This window comes from Catharus ustulatus, chromosome 23 (assembly GCF_009819885.2).
Source record: "Catharus ustulatus isolate bCatUst1 chromosome 23, bCatUst1.pri.v2, whole genome shotgun sequence".
Lineage (NCBI taxonomy): Eukaryota > Metazoa > Chordata > Aves > Passeriformes > Turdidae > Catharus > Catharus ustulatus.
In genome coordinates this window covers 452,311-467,397 of record NC_046243.1, presented here as the reverse complement: position 1 = coordinate 467,397, position 15,087 = coordinate 452,311, and the positions used below count along the sequence as shown (strand labels likewise).

General features: G+C 50.9%; 1 protein-coding gene across 1 annotated transcript; it reads right to left on the bottom strand.

Annotated features, from left to right (window-relative positions):
* Positions 1–213: 213 nt before the first annotated feature.
* Positions 214–3,167, bottom strand: HOXB1 (homeobox B1). Its single transcript, XM_033079086.1, has 2 exons — positions 2,669–3,167; positions 214–521 (listed from the first exon to the last, which is right to left on the bottom strand). Exons 1-2 carry the CDS (start codon positions 3,165–3,167, stop codon positions 214–216), a joined length of 807 nt encoding a protein of 268 aa, XP_032934977.1.
* Between the last annotated feature and the right edge of the window lie 11,920 nt (positions 3,168–15,087).

Genomic DNA, 15,087 nt, shown 5'->3' with positions numbered 1-15,087 from the left:
GGAGCCGGGGACGCTCCCGCAGCCCCCCCGGGACACCCCCGGGGGGTTCAGGAGGGTTCAGGAGGAGTCAAGGACGCTCCTGGAGGGTTCAGGAGGAGCTGGGGACACTCCCGGAGGATTCAGGAGGAGTCGCAGCCCCTCGGGGACATCCCCGGAGGGTTCAGGGGGAGCCGGGGGCGCTCCCACATCTCCCCCGGGACACCGCCGGGGAGTTCAGGAGGAGCCGGGGCTCGGGGAGGTTTCGGGCGAGGATTGATCCGAGGTTTCCGCCGCTGCTTTGGCCGCCCTGGCGGGGGCCAGCCCTTCCTTCTCCCTCTTCTTCTGCTTCATCCTGCGGTTCTGGAACCAGATCTTCACCTGCGCCTCGTTGAGCTCCAGCGTGGCCGCGATCTCCACCCGGCGGGCCCGCGTCAGGTACTTGTTGAAGTGGAATTCCTTCTCCAGCTCCGTCAGCTGCTTCGTGCTGAAGTTGGTGCGGATGGCGCTGGGCTGTCCCAGGAGCCCCAGCTCAGGCGTTTTGCCTGGAAAACACCCAAAAAAACCAGGGCAGGGGCGGCCGGGGGAATCCTCTCCCTGCGGGGTCTCCCCTCCTCCGGCAGCGCCCCGAGCTCCGCGTTCCCTCCCGAATCCTCTCGGATTCAGAGTCGGCTCCTGGAACCGCTCCTGGGATCCTCCAGGGTCCGCTTTTCCCCTCGGAACCATCCCTGGGATCCGCTCCCGGGATGCTCCAGGATCTGTTTTTCCTCTCGGAACCATCCTCGGGATCCACTCCCTGGATCCTCCAGGATCCGCTTTTCCCCTGGGATCCTTCAGGATCCGGTTTTCCCCCGGGATTCATCCCCGGGATTCATCCCCGGGATCCTCCAGGCTCCGTTTATCCCCTCGGAACCATCCTCGGGATCCTCCTGTTTCTGCTTTTCACTCAGGATCCTCCAGGATCCGTTTTTCGCCTGGATTCATCCCCGGGATCCATCCCCAGGATGCTCCAGGCTCCGTTTATCCCCTCGGAACCATCCCCGGGATCCTCCCGGCCCCGCTTTTCCCCCGGGATCCTTCAGGATCTGTTTTTCACTGAGATCCATCCCCAGGATCCTCCAGTATCTGATTTTCCCTGTGATCCATCCCCGAGATCCACCCCCAGGATCCTCCCGGCTCTGCTTTTCCCCCGGGATCCTCCAGGATCTGTTTTTCCCTGGGATTCACCCCCGGGATCCATCCCCAGGATGCTCCAGGATCCGATTTTCCCCTCGGAATCATCCCCGGGATATTCCCAGCCCCGCTTTTCCCCTGGGATTCATCCCCGAGCCCTGCGGGAAGGGCTGGAGGGGAGGGATCGGTGATGAGGATGAGGATGATGAGGATGATGATGAGGATGATGATGATGAGGAGGAGGAGGAAGACCGGGCTTTGAGGGGTGAGGAAGGAAGTGGAACAATGGAGGAGGGGATGGAAGCCCCGGCTGAGGAAGGAGGAGGAAGCACCGAGCGTTTCCTGCTCTGAGCTGGGCCTAAATCAGAGCTGGGCCTGGGGGAAACCGAGCTCAGGGATGCTCCGTGGGGTGTGATGGGAAATCTCGGGGTGGGGTTTAAAAGGAAGGCCCCAAAACCCAAAAAACCCCATCCCAACCCCAAAAAATACCCTAAAACCCAAAGAAACCCAACCCAAACCCAAGACAAGACCCCAAAACCCAAACAAAGCCAAAGGAAACACAAAACCAAAAAAAAAACCATCCCAAACCCAAAAAATACCCTAAAACTCAAAGAAACCCAACTCAACCACACTAAAAGACCCCAAAACCCAAAGAAACCAAACCCAGACCCAAGAAAAGACCCCCAAACCCAAAAAAACCCTAAAACCCAAACAAACCCCAAAGAGACCCCAGAAAATCCCAACAAACCCAACCCAGACCCTACTAAAAAAAACCCCAAAACCCAACTAAACCTATAAGAAACCCGAAACCCATACAAATCCCCCAAAAAACCCCAAAACCGAAACAAACCCAACCAAACCCCCTAAGAAAGAACCCCCAAACCCAAACCCAACCAAACCCCCAAAAAACCCCAAAACTCAACCCAAACCCCCTGAAAAAAAACCCCAACCCCCCCAAAACCACCTCAAACCCCAAAGAAACCCCAAAGAACCCCCCAACATCCAACCAAACCCTACCCAAACTCCAAAAAAAAACCCCAAAACCCAACCAAACCCCCCAAAAATCCCCAAAACTCAACCCAAACCCCCAAAAAACCCCACAACACAACCCAAATCCCCTGAAAAAAAACCCAAACCCCCTCAAAACCACCCCAAACTCCAAAGAAACCCCAAAGAACCCCCCAACACCCAACTAAACCCAACCCAACCCCCCCCTAAAAAAACCCAAAACCCAACCAAACCCCAAAAAACCCCCAAAACCCAACCAAACCCCCCCAAAAAAACCCACAACACAACCCAAACCCCTGAAAAAAAACCCAAACCCCCTCCAAACCACTCCAAACCCCAAAGAACCCCCCAACACCCAACCAAACCCAACCCAAAACCTCCAAAATCCAACCAAACCCCCCAAAAATCCCCAAAACTCAACCCCAACCCCCCTAAAAAAAAAAAACCAAAACCTCCAAACCCTCCTGACCCCCAAACCTTCAGGAATTTTCGCTTCCCCGCCCCCACTCACCAGTTTTTGGGGGGTTCCTCCTCACCCTCATCCACTCGAAGGCGAGCGCTGGTCCCGGCTCGGGCGGTCCCGGAGCCTCCAGCTCCTCCTGCCCGCAGGGTCCCAGCTCGCCAAACAGCCCGGCCAGGTAGCCAGGCTGCTCCTGACCCAACATCGGCTGCTGGAAGGGCCCCGCGGACCCGCAGTAGCCATCGGCCACCGAGCCCGAGGGGTAACCCTGGAAGCAGAGCCCGTCCGAGTCCTGCTGGCCCAGGCAGAGCTGTTGGTGGCCATAGGGCTGCGCTGGGTAGCCCGAGGGGGCGAAGCGGGTGGAGGAGGGAGGATGGAAGCTCTGCCCGAGGTTGGTAGCCACGAGGCCGAAATGGTCGCCAGCAGCTGAGCCGGGGCTGGCGGAGCACGGGGGGAAGGAGGGCGAGCCCGGCTCGGCGCGGGGGCGAGCGGAGGAGCCGCGGGTACAAACCGCGAACTCCAAGAAGGAGTTCATGCCCGGATTGTCCATCCGGTGGCCACTGATGGATGGAGGAGGGCCAGCTCGGTTTGTTTTTTTTTGTTTTTTGAGGTTTTTTTTTGTTTTTTCACAACCTTCAGGGCTGGGAAAAGGCGGCGGGCGAGCCCCGCGGGCGGAGCGGGGCCAGCCCAATGAGCGCGGGGCTACCGAACTTGGGGCTCATCCATCACGGCCGTGCCATCCCCGGGACAATAAAACCGGGCCCATCAATCTGGGCAACAACACCGGAGCGTCAAAGCCTTTCCTGGGAGCCTCAAAGAGCCCAGGGGGGCGCGGGGCGACCCCGCCGCTTTAAAGGGCTAAAAAGGCCCCGAGAGAGGCGAAGGAAAAAAAAAAATTCGGCCTCAACTCGGCCACTTTCAAAGGTTTTGGGTTTTCTTTTTTTCCTCCTCTCCAGGCCGGTTTTAAGGGGTGAGAAAAGAAAAAACGAAATCCGGAGGGTGAGGGGATGGGGAGGTGAGAGCCAGGGGCACAAAAGGGTTTTTATTCCATTTTTATTCCATTTTTGTTCCATTTTAATTCAATTTTTTATTCAACTTTTATTCGTTTTTTATTCCATTTTTATCCACTTTTTATCCCATTTTTATTCCATTTTTATCCAATTTTTTATCCTATTTTTATTCGTTTTTTATTCGATTTGGATTCCTTTTGAAAGTTGGGTTTGGGTTTGGTTTTTTTGTTTTGCCTTTTGCGGGATGTGGAGCAGGCTCAAAGCTCCCGGAGACAAAACCGCGCTCAATTCTCGCTGCGGTCGCGCTCTGTAATCAGATCAATATTCTAATGAGAGGCCAAATAAAGTTAGAGCGGCTTTTGTTGGAGCTGCGCCTTGCTAATTCCGGCCTGGGAGCTGAAACCGAGCCCTGCGTCCACCTGGGCACCTTCCCATCCACCCAACCCCCGCTAAAACCGGGTTTAAGGCCTCCGGAGCAGTTCTGGGGTGCTGAGCTCGGTTTAGCCGGATCCAGATCAATTCTGGGACAGTAAGCTCGGCTTAGAAGGCTCCAAATCAATTCTGGGACACTAAACTCGATTTAGCGGGCTCCTAAGCAGTTCTGGGATGCTAAACTCGGTTTAGCAGATTCCAAAGCAATTCTGGGACACTAAACTCGACTTAGTGAGCTCCAAACCAATTCTGGGGTGCTAAACTCGGTTTAACAGACTCTGAATAAATTCTGGGGTGCTAAGTTCAGTTTAACAGGCTCTGAATCAATTCGAGGACGCTAAACTGGGTTTATCATGCTCCAAATCGATTTCAGGGCGCTAAACTCGGTTTATCGTGCTGCAGACGCACTCCAGGGCGCTAAACTGGGTTTATCGTGCTCCAGATCAATTCAGGGGTGCTAAGCTCGGTTTAACGGGCTCTGAAGCAATTTTGGGGCGCTAAACTGGGTTTATCGTGCTCCAAATCAATTCAGGGGTGCTAAACTCGGTTTAACAGACTGAACAATTCCAGGGCGCTAAACTAGGTTTAATGGACTCTGAAGCAATTTTGGGGCGCTAAACTCGGTTTAACAGACTCTGAACAATTCCGTGGCGCTAAACTCGGTTTAGCAGACTCCAAACTCACTCCAGGGCGCTAAGCCCGGCTTAGCAGGCGGGGCAGGCCGGGCCTGGGCAGACTCCGGGACACGCGCGCTCCAGCCCCGCCGCCCACGCTCATTTGTCGCTGTCAGGGCTCCAGTCCCGGCCACGCTCCCGGAGCCGTCCCGGGCCAAAAGTTCACCCGGGAGGAAAAATCCTCGAACTTTTCACCGCGGCCAGGCCCGGGACAGATCCCGGCCCCGCCAGCGCTGCCCGCAGTTTTTTTCTGCTCTTTGCAACCCCAAAATTTGATTTTTTAAAAAAATTTTTAGCCGGTTCTGGCTCGCAACAGTCAATAAAAATAATCAAAATTTCAATTTCAACACCATTTTTTTGTTTTTAATTTTTTAGCCAGTTCCAACTCGCATCCGTCAATAAAAATAATCAGAATTTCAATTTCAACCCCCAATTAATTTTTTTAAATTTTTTAGCCAGTTCCAGCTCGCATCCGTCAATAAAAATAAAAATAATCAGAATTTCAATTTCGAGCCCAAATTTTCTTCTTTTTTTTTTTTTTAGCCAGTTCCAGCTCCAATTCGTCAATAAAAATATTCAAAATTTCAATTTCAACCCCAAATTTGATTTTTTTAGCCAGTTCCAGCTCGCATCCCTCAATAAAAATAATCAGAATTTCAATTGTTTTGCGTTCTCCAAAACCCCTCAGCCTCCTTTGCATAATGAAAATTCCAGCGGCTCTCCCCGGAGATAAAGTGGGATTTAATTCCATTTATTTTTTATTTCCGGATTCACGTCCGGAGGTGATTTATGGCTGAAAAATGGAAAAAAAAAAAAGAGAGAAAAGTCCGAGTTTGTTAAAAAGTTTTCCCTCAACAGCCGCGGCCAGCACGTGCGGGCATCTCCATTTGAATATTCGTGATTTGAATATACATAATTTGCATATACATCATTTACATATCCCGGTTTCATGACCACAGGGAGCGCTCTTAATTTGCTTAATTACGTTAATGAGCGCGGATCCATCCCATAATTCCATAATTCCGTAATTCCTTAATTCCGTAATTCCGTAATTCCTTAATTCCGTAATTCCATAATTCCATAATTCCATAATTCCCATTTTTATGGAATGTCCCCCTCCCCTCCCGACACTTCAGTCTCCTAATTAGGACAGACCAGAAGGGATAAGAACTGGAAATTCTCATTTATTAACTGGAAATTCTCATTTATTGGCTGGAAATTCTCTTTTATGGACAGGGAATTCTCATTTATTGACTGGAAATTCCATTTATGGACTGGGAATTCTCATTTGTGAACTGGAAATTCTCATCTGTGAATTGGAAATTCTCATTTGTGAATTGGAAACTCTCAGTTATTAACTGGAAATTCTCATTTGTGAATTGGAAATTCTCATTTGTGAATTGGAAACTCTCAGTTATTAACTGGAAATTCTCATTTATGAACTGGGAATTCTCATTTGTTTTGGGGTTTTTTGATTTGTTTTTGGGTTTGGAGTTTTTTGTTATTTTTTTCTTCTTTTGTTTTCATGGTTTGTTTTGTTGTTGTTTTTTTGAGTTTTTATTTTTTTGTTTTGGGTTTTTTGGGGTTTTTTTTCTTTTTTTTCCTTAAAGAAGAGATTTTTTCCCACCAGCAAAACAGAATGGCAAATATTAAAATCAGAAAAAAAAAATCACCGCCTCTCTGATTTAATCCAATAAACAAATCTGAAACCAAACAAACATTAAAGCAGGAGCAAGGGAAGATTTCCCGCAGCTCTGGAACTGCCGGCAGCGATTTCTTTTGTCCCCCAAATCCTCCTTAAAAAGGGAAAAAAAGATTTATGGCAGTAAACAAAACTAAACAAAAAAGCGATTTTTTTGGGGGATGAAATCCAGGACAAACACGCGTCTGTTGGTTTTATAAAGACGTTTATTTACTTTATGAAAATAATATCCAATAAATAATTTACCCTTTGCTAAGAAAGGATTCGAGTAAATAATCTACATCTAAAATGTAAAAATAGGAAGGAAAATTCTCCTGATTTATTATTTTTTTATTTTTTAAAAAAATAATTTTACTACAAAATCTAAAAGTCTCCTTCTGATTCCTGAGAAAGTCGCTGGGGAGGATTCACAAATTTTTATTTTTATTTTTATTTTTCGCTCTCTCGAGGGCTGGCATCTCCACTGTACGTGAGAACTACCAAAAAGTTCAATAAAAATAAATAAATAAATAAATAAATAAATAAATAAATAAATAAATAAATATAGATAAAAATAAATAAAAATAAATAGAAATAAATTAAAATAAATTAAAATAAATTAAAAAATGAATCTATAATTTAAAACCTGCGTTTTAGCAAAACTGCGACCGCTCTTTCACCTCCTGGTGAAAAATAAATCCTGGGAAGGAGGAGAAATTCGGGATTTCGGGATTTTGGGAATTCAGGAAATTCGGGAATTTGGGATTTCGGGAATTCGGGAATTCGGGAATTCGAGAATTCGGAATTTGGGAATTCGGGAATTCGAGATTTCGGGATTTCGGGAATTCAGAATTCGGGATTTCGGGAATTTGGGATTTCGGGAAATTTGGGAATTCAGAATTCTGAAATTCGGGTCTCGGGGAGCTCTGGGAAGGGAAAGGAGGGGATGGGAAACGGCTTCGGGTGGGTTCGGGGTTCCTGTTCTTTTGGGACAGATTTTGGGGTTTCACCTCATTTTGGGGCAGATTTTGGAGGATTCACCTAATTTCGGGGCAGGTTTGGGTGTTCCCGTTATTTTAGGGTGGATTTTGGGGGTTCCTCTTCTTTTAGGCAGATTTTGGGTGGTTCCCTTTCCTTTAGGGCAGTTTTTGGGTTGAGTTCCCCTTCCTTTAGGGCAGCTTTTGGGGCGCTGCCAGCACTCCCCCAAACCTCCTGGGCTGGAGGTTGGGATCCTCCTTCCTTTAGAACCAATTTTGGGGTGAGTCCTCTTCCTTTAGGGCGGATTTTGGGGTGGTTCCCCTTCTTCCAGAGCAGATTTTAATGATTGGTGACCCCAAAGCTCCAGCTGGGGTAGGAGTGGGGGTCCCCCTTCTTCCAGGGCCAATTTTGGGGTGGTTCCCCTTCCTTTAGGGCAGCTTTTGGGGCACCACCAGCTCCCCCAAACCTCCTGGGCTGGAGGTTGAGGTTCCCCTTCTTTTAGGGAAGATTTTGGGGTGAGTCTCCTTCTTCCAGGGCAGTTTTTGGGGTGGTTCCCCTTCCTTTAGAGACAATTTTGCGTTAATCCCCCTTCTTTTAGGGCCGATTTTAGGACAGTTCCCTTTTCCTTTAGGACCGACTTTGGTTGAGTCCCCCTTCGTTTAGGATCGATTTTGGGGTTAATCCCCCTTCCCTTAGGGCCGATTTTGGGGTTAATCCCCCTGCCCTTAGGGCAGCTTTTGGGGCTCTTCCCGCCCCCCGGACCCTCCCAGGCTGTCCCCCAGCCCCTCCCCTATTCCCGACCCCCCCCGACTGCAGCTCCACCCTCCAGAGCTCAGCTCCGAACAGCTCCAGCTCCTCCTCGGAGAGCCCCGGGGGCTCTGGGGGGACCTGAACCCCAAATTCAGGGGGCTCTGTGGGACCCGAACCTCGGGGGGTTCTGCGAGGACCTGAGCCCCAAACTCAGGGGGCTCTGGGGGGATCCCAACCCCGGGGGACTTTGGGGGGACCCAGACCCGAATCCCAACCCCGGGGGGCTCTGGGGGGACCCGGACCCCAAATTCAGGGGGCTCTGGGGGGACCCGAACCTCGGGGGGTTCTGCGGGGACCTGAGCCCCAAATTCAGGGGGCTCTGGGGGGATCCGGACCCGAATCTGAACCTCGAGGGGCTCTGGGGAGACCTGAACCCCAAACTCAGGGGTCTCTGGGGGGACCCCAACCCCAGGAGACTCTGTGGAGACCCCGACCCAAAACCGAACCCGGGGGGCTCTGGGGGGACCCAAACCCCAAACTCAGGGGGCTCTGGGGGGATCCGGACCCGAATTCAAACCCGGAGGGCTCTGGGGGGACCCCAACCCCAGGAGACTCTGTGGGGACCCCGACCCAAACCCCAACCCCGGGGGTCTCCGGGGGGACCCAAACCCCAACCCCGGGGGGCTCCGGGGGGATCCCGACCCGAATCTGAACCTCGAGGGGCTCTGGGGGGACCTGAACCCCAAACTCAGGGGTTTCTGGGGGACTCTGGGGGAACCCAGACCCGAATCCCAAACCCGGGGGGCCCTGGGGGGACCCAAACCCAGCCCCGGGGGGCTCTGGGGGGACCCGGACCCAAACCCCGGGAGACTCTGTGGGGACCCCGACCCAAAACCGAACCCCGAGGGGCTCTGGGGGGACTCGGACCCAAACCCGAACCCCGGGGGGCTCCGGGGGGACCCAAACCCCAAACTCATGGGGCTCTGGGGGGACCTGAACCCCGGGGGACTCTGGGGGGACCCCGACCCGGACCCCAAACCCGGGGGGCTCTGGGGGCACTTGGACCCCGGAGGGTTCTGGGGGCACCTGAACACCAAACCCAGGGGACTCTGGGGGGACCCCAACCCCGGGAGGCTCTGGGGGGATCCAGACCCCAAATTCAGAGGTCTCTGTCTTGACCCCGACACGAACCCAACCCCGGGTGGCTCTGGGGTGACCCAAACTCCTCCGGGAGCAGCAGCCGTGACTCGCCCCCCTCCCCCGTGGCCACCACGGGCTGCTCCCAGCTCGCCCCGCAGCTCCCCCGGGACTCGCTGCTCTCATCCCCGAGCGGCTCCTCCCTGAGCTGGGTTTGTCTCTTGTGCTTCATGCGGCGGTTCTGGAACCAAACCTTGACCGCGATCTCCCCCCTGCACAGGAATTTGTGGAGTGGAATTCCTTCTCCCACTCCAGCAGCTGCCGGGTGGTGAAGGCGGAGCCGGGGGCTGCTGCTGTCGGGGCCTGGAACACACCGAGGGGGGAGAAAAATGGGAATTTGGTACCGGAGGCATGGTTGGAGGAGTCCAACTCGTCCAAATTTTGAGAAAAAATTGTTTAATTCAACTCTGGAAAAATCGGGAGATTGGTACCGAGCTCACTCGGATGTGAAAAATTGTTTAATTCAACTCTGGAATACACGGTGGGGGAGAAATTGGAAATTTGGTGCAGGATTCAAGGGTTGAAGGAGTCCAAACAGTTCAAATTTTGAGAAAAAATTGTTTAATTCAACTCTGGAGCACTGGAAATTTGGTACCGGAGTCAAGGGTTGGAGGAGTGCAAGCAGTCCAAATTTTGAGGAAAAAAATGTTTAATTCGACTCTGGAACATCGGAAAATTTGTACCGGACTCACTCGGATGTGAAAAATTGTTTAATTCAACTCTGGAACACACGGTGGGAGGGAATATGGTAATTTGGTACCGGAGCCAGGATTGGAGGAGTGCAATCGGTAAAAATTTTGAGAAAAAATTGTTTAATTCAACTCTGGAGCACCGGAAATTTGGTGCCGGGCCAGGGGTTGGAGGAGTGCAACCGTATTTTGAGAAAAAAATGTTTGATTCAACTCTGGAACATTGGAAATTTGGTACCGAACTCAGATGGATATGAAAAATTGTTTGATTCAACTTCGGAACATGGGGGGAAAATTGGAAATTTGGCACCGGACTCAGGGTTTGGAGGAATCCAACCAGTCCAAATTTTGAGAAACAAATTGTTTAATTCAATTCTGGAATACACGGTGGGGGAAAAATTGGAAATTTTGTACCGGATCCAGGGGTTGGAGGAGTCAATCCAGCCCAAATTTTGCTAAAAATTGTTTAATTCAGCTCTGAAACATGGAGGGGATAAAAAAAATGGCACCGAACTCACTCGGATGTGAAAAATTGTTGAATCCAACTCTTCCCGCCCTGGAGGAGGATTGGGAATCGCTTTCTCCTCGCGAGGATTTTCTCCTCTCTGAGATTTCCCTCCCTTTAAATCCCTTCCCTCTCTGCCCATTTCAAACCATTCCTTCTTCATTTTAAATTTTTTTTTACCCTTGTCCTGCCCGGTTTTACCTTGGAAATCCCGGGATTGTTCCTCCAACATTTTATCCCGGGAGAAGGGGCCGGGCTGAGGCTGCGCCTTTTTCTGGGGGTTTGGGGGAGCCAAAATTTCATTTATGCGATCAACCCTCCCTCTCCCCCCTCCTCCCGCCTCCCCACCCATTTTCCTCCCTCCCTCCGCGCTTCTTTGAGGTTTTAGCTTTGTTTTTTTCCTTTTTTTTTTTCCCTGGAGCTGTAAAAATCCGCAGCTCTGGCAGAGAAATCCGAACAAACGGAGCCTCAAAATCCCCCCCGGACCCCCCCGGCCCCTTCTGCTCTCGGTTTGGGCAGAAATTGCAGCGATTTGTTCATTTGTTCTTTTTATTCTGGGGGCGAGGGGGCAGATCCGGGCTGGGAAAATCGCTCCTGAGTTTCAGAATTTCTGGGGACACTCTTTGGGCTGGGGTGGATGGGGGCGAGGAGAATTTGGGTTTTTGGGGGCCATCCCACCCTGAATGTCAGAATTTCGGGGAAACCTGTCTGGGTTGGGGAGGGGGATGGGTTCGGGGGATGTTTTGGGACCAGACAAGGAGAATTTGGGGGTTTTTTGGGGGGATATCGCTCCCTGAATTTCAGAATTTCTGGGGGACCTCTCTGGATAAGGAGGGGGAGATGGGAGAATTTGGGGTTTTTTGGGGGGACAAAAAACTTGAATTTCACAATTTCGGGGGAACCTGCCTGGGTAGTGGGGATGGGTTCGGGGGATGTTTTGGGGCGAGGAGAATTTGGGTTTTTTTGGGGACATCGCTCCCTGAATTTCTCAATTTCAGGGGAGCGTCTCTGGGCTGGGGGGATGGGGTCGGGAAGAATTTGGGATTTTTTTGGGACATCCCTCCCCGAATGTCAGAATTTCGGGAGGACCTCTCTGGGCAGGGAGAGGGATGGGTTCAGAGGATGTTTTGGGGCCAGACAAGGAGAATTTGTTATTTTTTGGGAACATCGCTCCCTGAATTTCAAATTTCGGGGGGGATCTCTCTGTATAGCGGGGAATGGGTTCGGGGAATATTTTGGGGCGAGGACAATTTGTCATTTTTGGGGAGGGATCCAGCGAGCACCCCCCGATCCATACGAACCTGCGGGAGATCCTGCGGGCAGCGAGGATGAGGAGGATGAGGATGAGGAGGATGAAGAGCACGGAGCCGATTTCTTCTCCTTCATCCACGGAAACTCGGCTGCCGAGGGCCGGGAATTTAATTCTCTGTTCTGGCTCCTGGCTCTGGCCTGGCTGCCCCAAAGAGGAGGAGGAGAAGGGGGAGGAAGAGGAGGAAGAGGAGGAGGAGGAAGAGGAGGAATGAACGCCCAGTCCTTGATGAAGATGGAAACGTCTCCAGGCACTCGGCGAGCCAGGGCTGGCTGCTGCTAAAGCCCAACTCCTCTCGAATCCCAAATTCTTGGCTCTGCCCGGCTTTAAAAAGCGGGAGGGAGGCGGGGGAGAGGGAGGAGGAGGAGGAGGGGGAGAGGGAGAGGAATCCTCCGGGCTCGGCTTTTTGCTGCCGGGGGTGATGACGGCGCTCGGGGTTTGTTATAATCGGAATTTCGCTGCTAATTCGGGCTAAAATTCGGGGCTGGGGCGAAATTGCGGCCGAATCTCGTCAGGCCAACGGCGGGAGGGGCCTGCGGGGACCCGAAGCGTTATTTGCTTTAATTGATCTAAAAAATAAATTTAAAAAAAAAGAGAGAGAGAGCGAGAGGAGCCCCCGAAATGGCAACAGCACCCAGCAGCGCCCCGGAACCGACAATCAATATTCAACAATCAATAATCAATAATCAGCATCCTCCAACATCCTTCCTCGGCTGGGGGTGTGGGCTGGGAGATGCCCCAGTGCTCCCAGTCCCATCCCAGTGTTCCCAGTTCTCCCAGTCCCTTTCCAGCACTCCCAGTCCCATCCCAGTTCTCCCAGTCCATCCCAGTGCTCCCAGTACCTTCCCAGTCCCTTCCCAACCCTCCCAGTCCCTTTCCAGTGCTCCCAGTCCCATCCCAGTGCTCCCACTCCCATCCCAGTTCTCCCAGTTCCTTTCCAACGCTCCCAGTCCATCCCAGTGCTCCCAGTTCTCCCAGTTCCTTTCCAGCACTCCCAGTCCCATCCCAGTGCTCCCAGTCCCTTCCCAGTCCCTTCCCAGTCCCTTCCCAGTTCCTTCCCAATCCTCCCAGTCTCTTCCCAGTCCTCCCAGTCCCTGTCCAACCCTCCCAGTCCATCCCAGTACCTTCCCAGTCCCATCCTAGTGCTCCCAGTACCTTCCCACTCTCTTCCCAACCCTCCCAGTCCCATCCCAGCGCTCCCAGTCCCATCCCAGTGTTCCCAGTACCTTCCCAGTCCCACCCCGTTTCTCCCAGTGCGTTCTCAGTGTTCCCAGTCCCTTCCCAGTACTCTCAGTCCATTCCCAGTTCTCCCAGTCCATCCCAGTTCCCTCCCCCTCTTTCCCTGCCCTCTCCAGTTCCCTCAGCCGAATTTCCCAGTCCCTTCCCCCCCAGGCTCTGAACCCGCCGTGGGAAAAGGGAATTTCGGGAATTTTTGGGAATTTTGGGGATCTTGGGAATTTGGGGATTTGAGGGATTTGGGGATTTTGGGAATTTTGGGGAAATTTGGAGATTTTGAGGGTTTGGGAATTTTGGGGATTTGGGGATTTAGGGAATTTGGGGTATTTCGAGAATTTGGGGGTTTGGGGATTTTGTAATTTTGGGAATTTGGGGAATTTTGGGGATTTGGGGATTTTGGGAATCCTTTTCTCCCCTCCCAGCCCGATCCCACTCCCGTTCCCACCTCTCCCATTTCCCCGAGCGCTCCTCCCGCAGTTTGTGCTCGAGCACTTAGGGAATCAATCGAGCTTTTAAGTCAAGTTTAGTTAAACCGGCCCCATTTAGCGGCTTAAATTACTCTTAGAGAGCAGCCTAATCCCTCTCCTTGCCAAGCCGGGCTTAATGGAGCCTCGGCACTTCCCGGACGCGTTCTGAGGTCACGGCAATTTCTGAAATCTCCTTCTCCATCTCCAACGAGCAGCGCCACTTCCAGAGTTTACCAAATAAATAAATCAAATGTCATCTCTCAAGATTCTTTTTTTTTTTTTTTCCGAGTCTTTCTTTCCCCTCTTTAAAGCGCCCCGGGTCCCCACAAGGCGAAAAGAAGAGAGAGAAATCATCAATCTTTTCCTGCAAAGACTTTTGACAGCTCGCTCTGGCTCGCTCGCCAAAGAAATTTGGCTTTTGCCACCGAGTTTTGTTTTTTTTTTTAACCCGGGGGAAGATTTATAAAATTCAAACCGCTTTAAAATTCGAAATTTCGAGGAGAGAAATTTTTAAAAAATAATAAAATTTTAAAAATGGGGATGGGAAAGGAGATTTTTGGGGTTTGTGGGAGCCCCAGTTGTCCCAGTTTCCATCTGGGAGGGACTGGGAGGCTCCGACCCCGCAGGGAGAAGCCTGGAAACTTTTGTCACCTCAAGCATCTGCGTGGGTGGGGAGGCCTTGGGAATAAATCTAAAGCTCATTTAGCGAGGGGGTGAAGAAAATAATTACAATAATTAAAAAAATACCCAGCGGAAAGCGAGTTGGTGAATCCGCTCCAAAACCGCCGAGAAAATCGCTTTAATCTCTCCAGGTCAGTGATTGAAATGGAAATAATTCGGTTTTTGTAATTGCTGCCGGGTTTAAAGTGGATTTTTGGGGTTGGGGCGATTTCTCCTTTTGGAGGAGCTGGGATGGAGAGGAAGAATTTGGGAATTTGGGAATTTTCTCTCCAGGAGTTGTCTCCGCTTTTGGGGCACGCTCGGGGGTGCGAGGGGAGAAGAAAAATTAAAAGAGAGGGAAATTAAAAGTGGGGAAAATGAAAATAGGGGGAAAAAATGAAAAGAGGGAAAAGGGAAAGAGGGAAAAAATGAAAAGAGAGGGGAAATGGAAAGAGGGAAAAATTTAAAGAGGGAGAAATCAAAAGAGGGAAAAATGAAAAGGGTGGGAAATTAAAATAGGGGAAAAATGAGAAGAGAGGGGAAGGAAAAGATGGAAAAAATTAAAAGGGAGTGAAATGAAAAAGGGAAAAAATGAAAAGTGGAGGGATGAAAAGAGGGGGAAAATGTAAACAGGGAAAAGTGAAAATAAGAGGGAATGAAATGAGAAGCGGGAAAATGGAAAGATGGAGAAATAAAAAGATGGAAAATTTTAAAAAGGGGGGGAATAAAGAGGGGGAAAAGAAAAAAAAGGCAAAAAAAATCCTCTTGAAGGAAATAATGATTTTTTTTTTTAATTATTTTTTCCCCCGCATCACACGGATGCACAAAGGGGAAAAAAAATTTCCCAGTTCCAAGGAAAGGAGAAAAATTCCCAGAAAAATC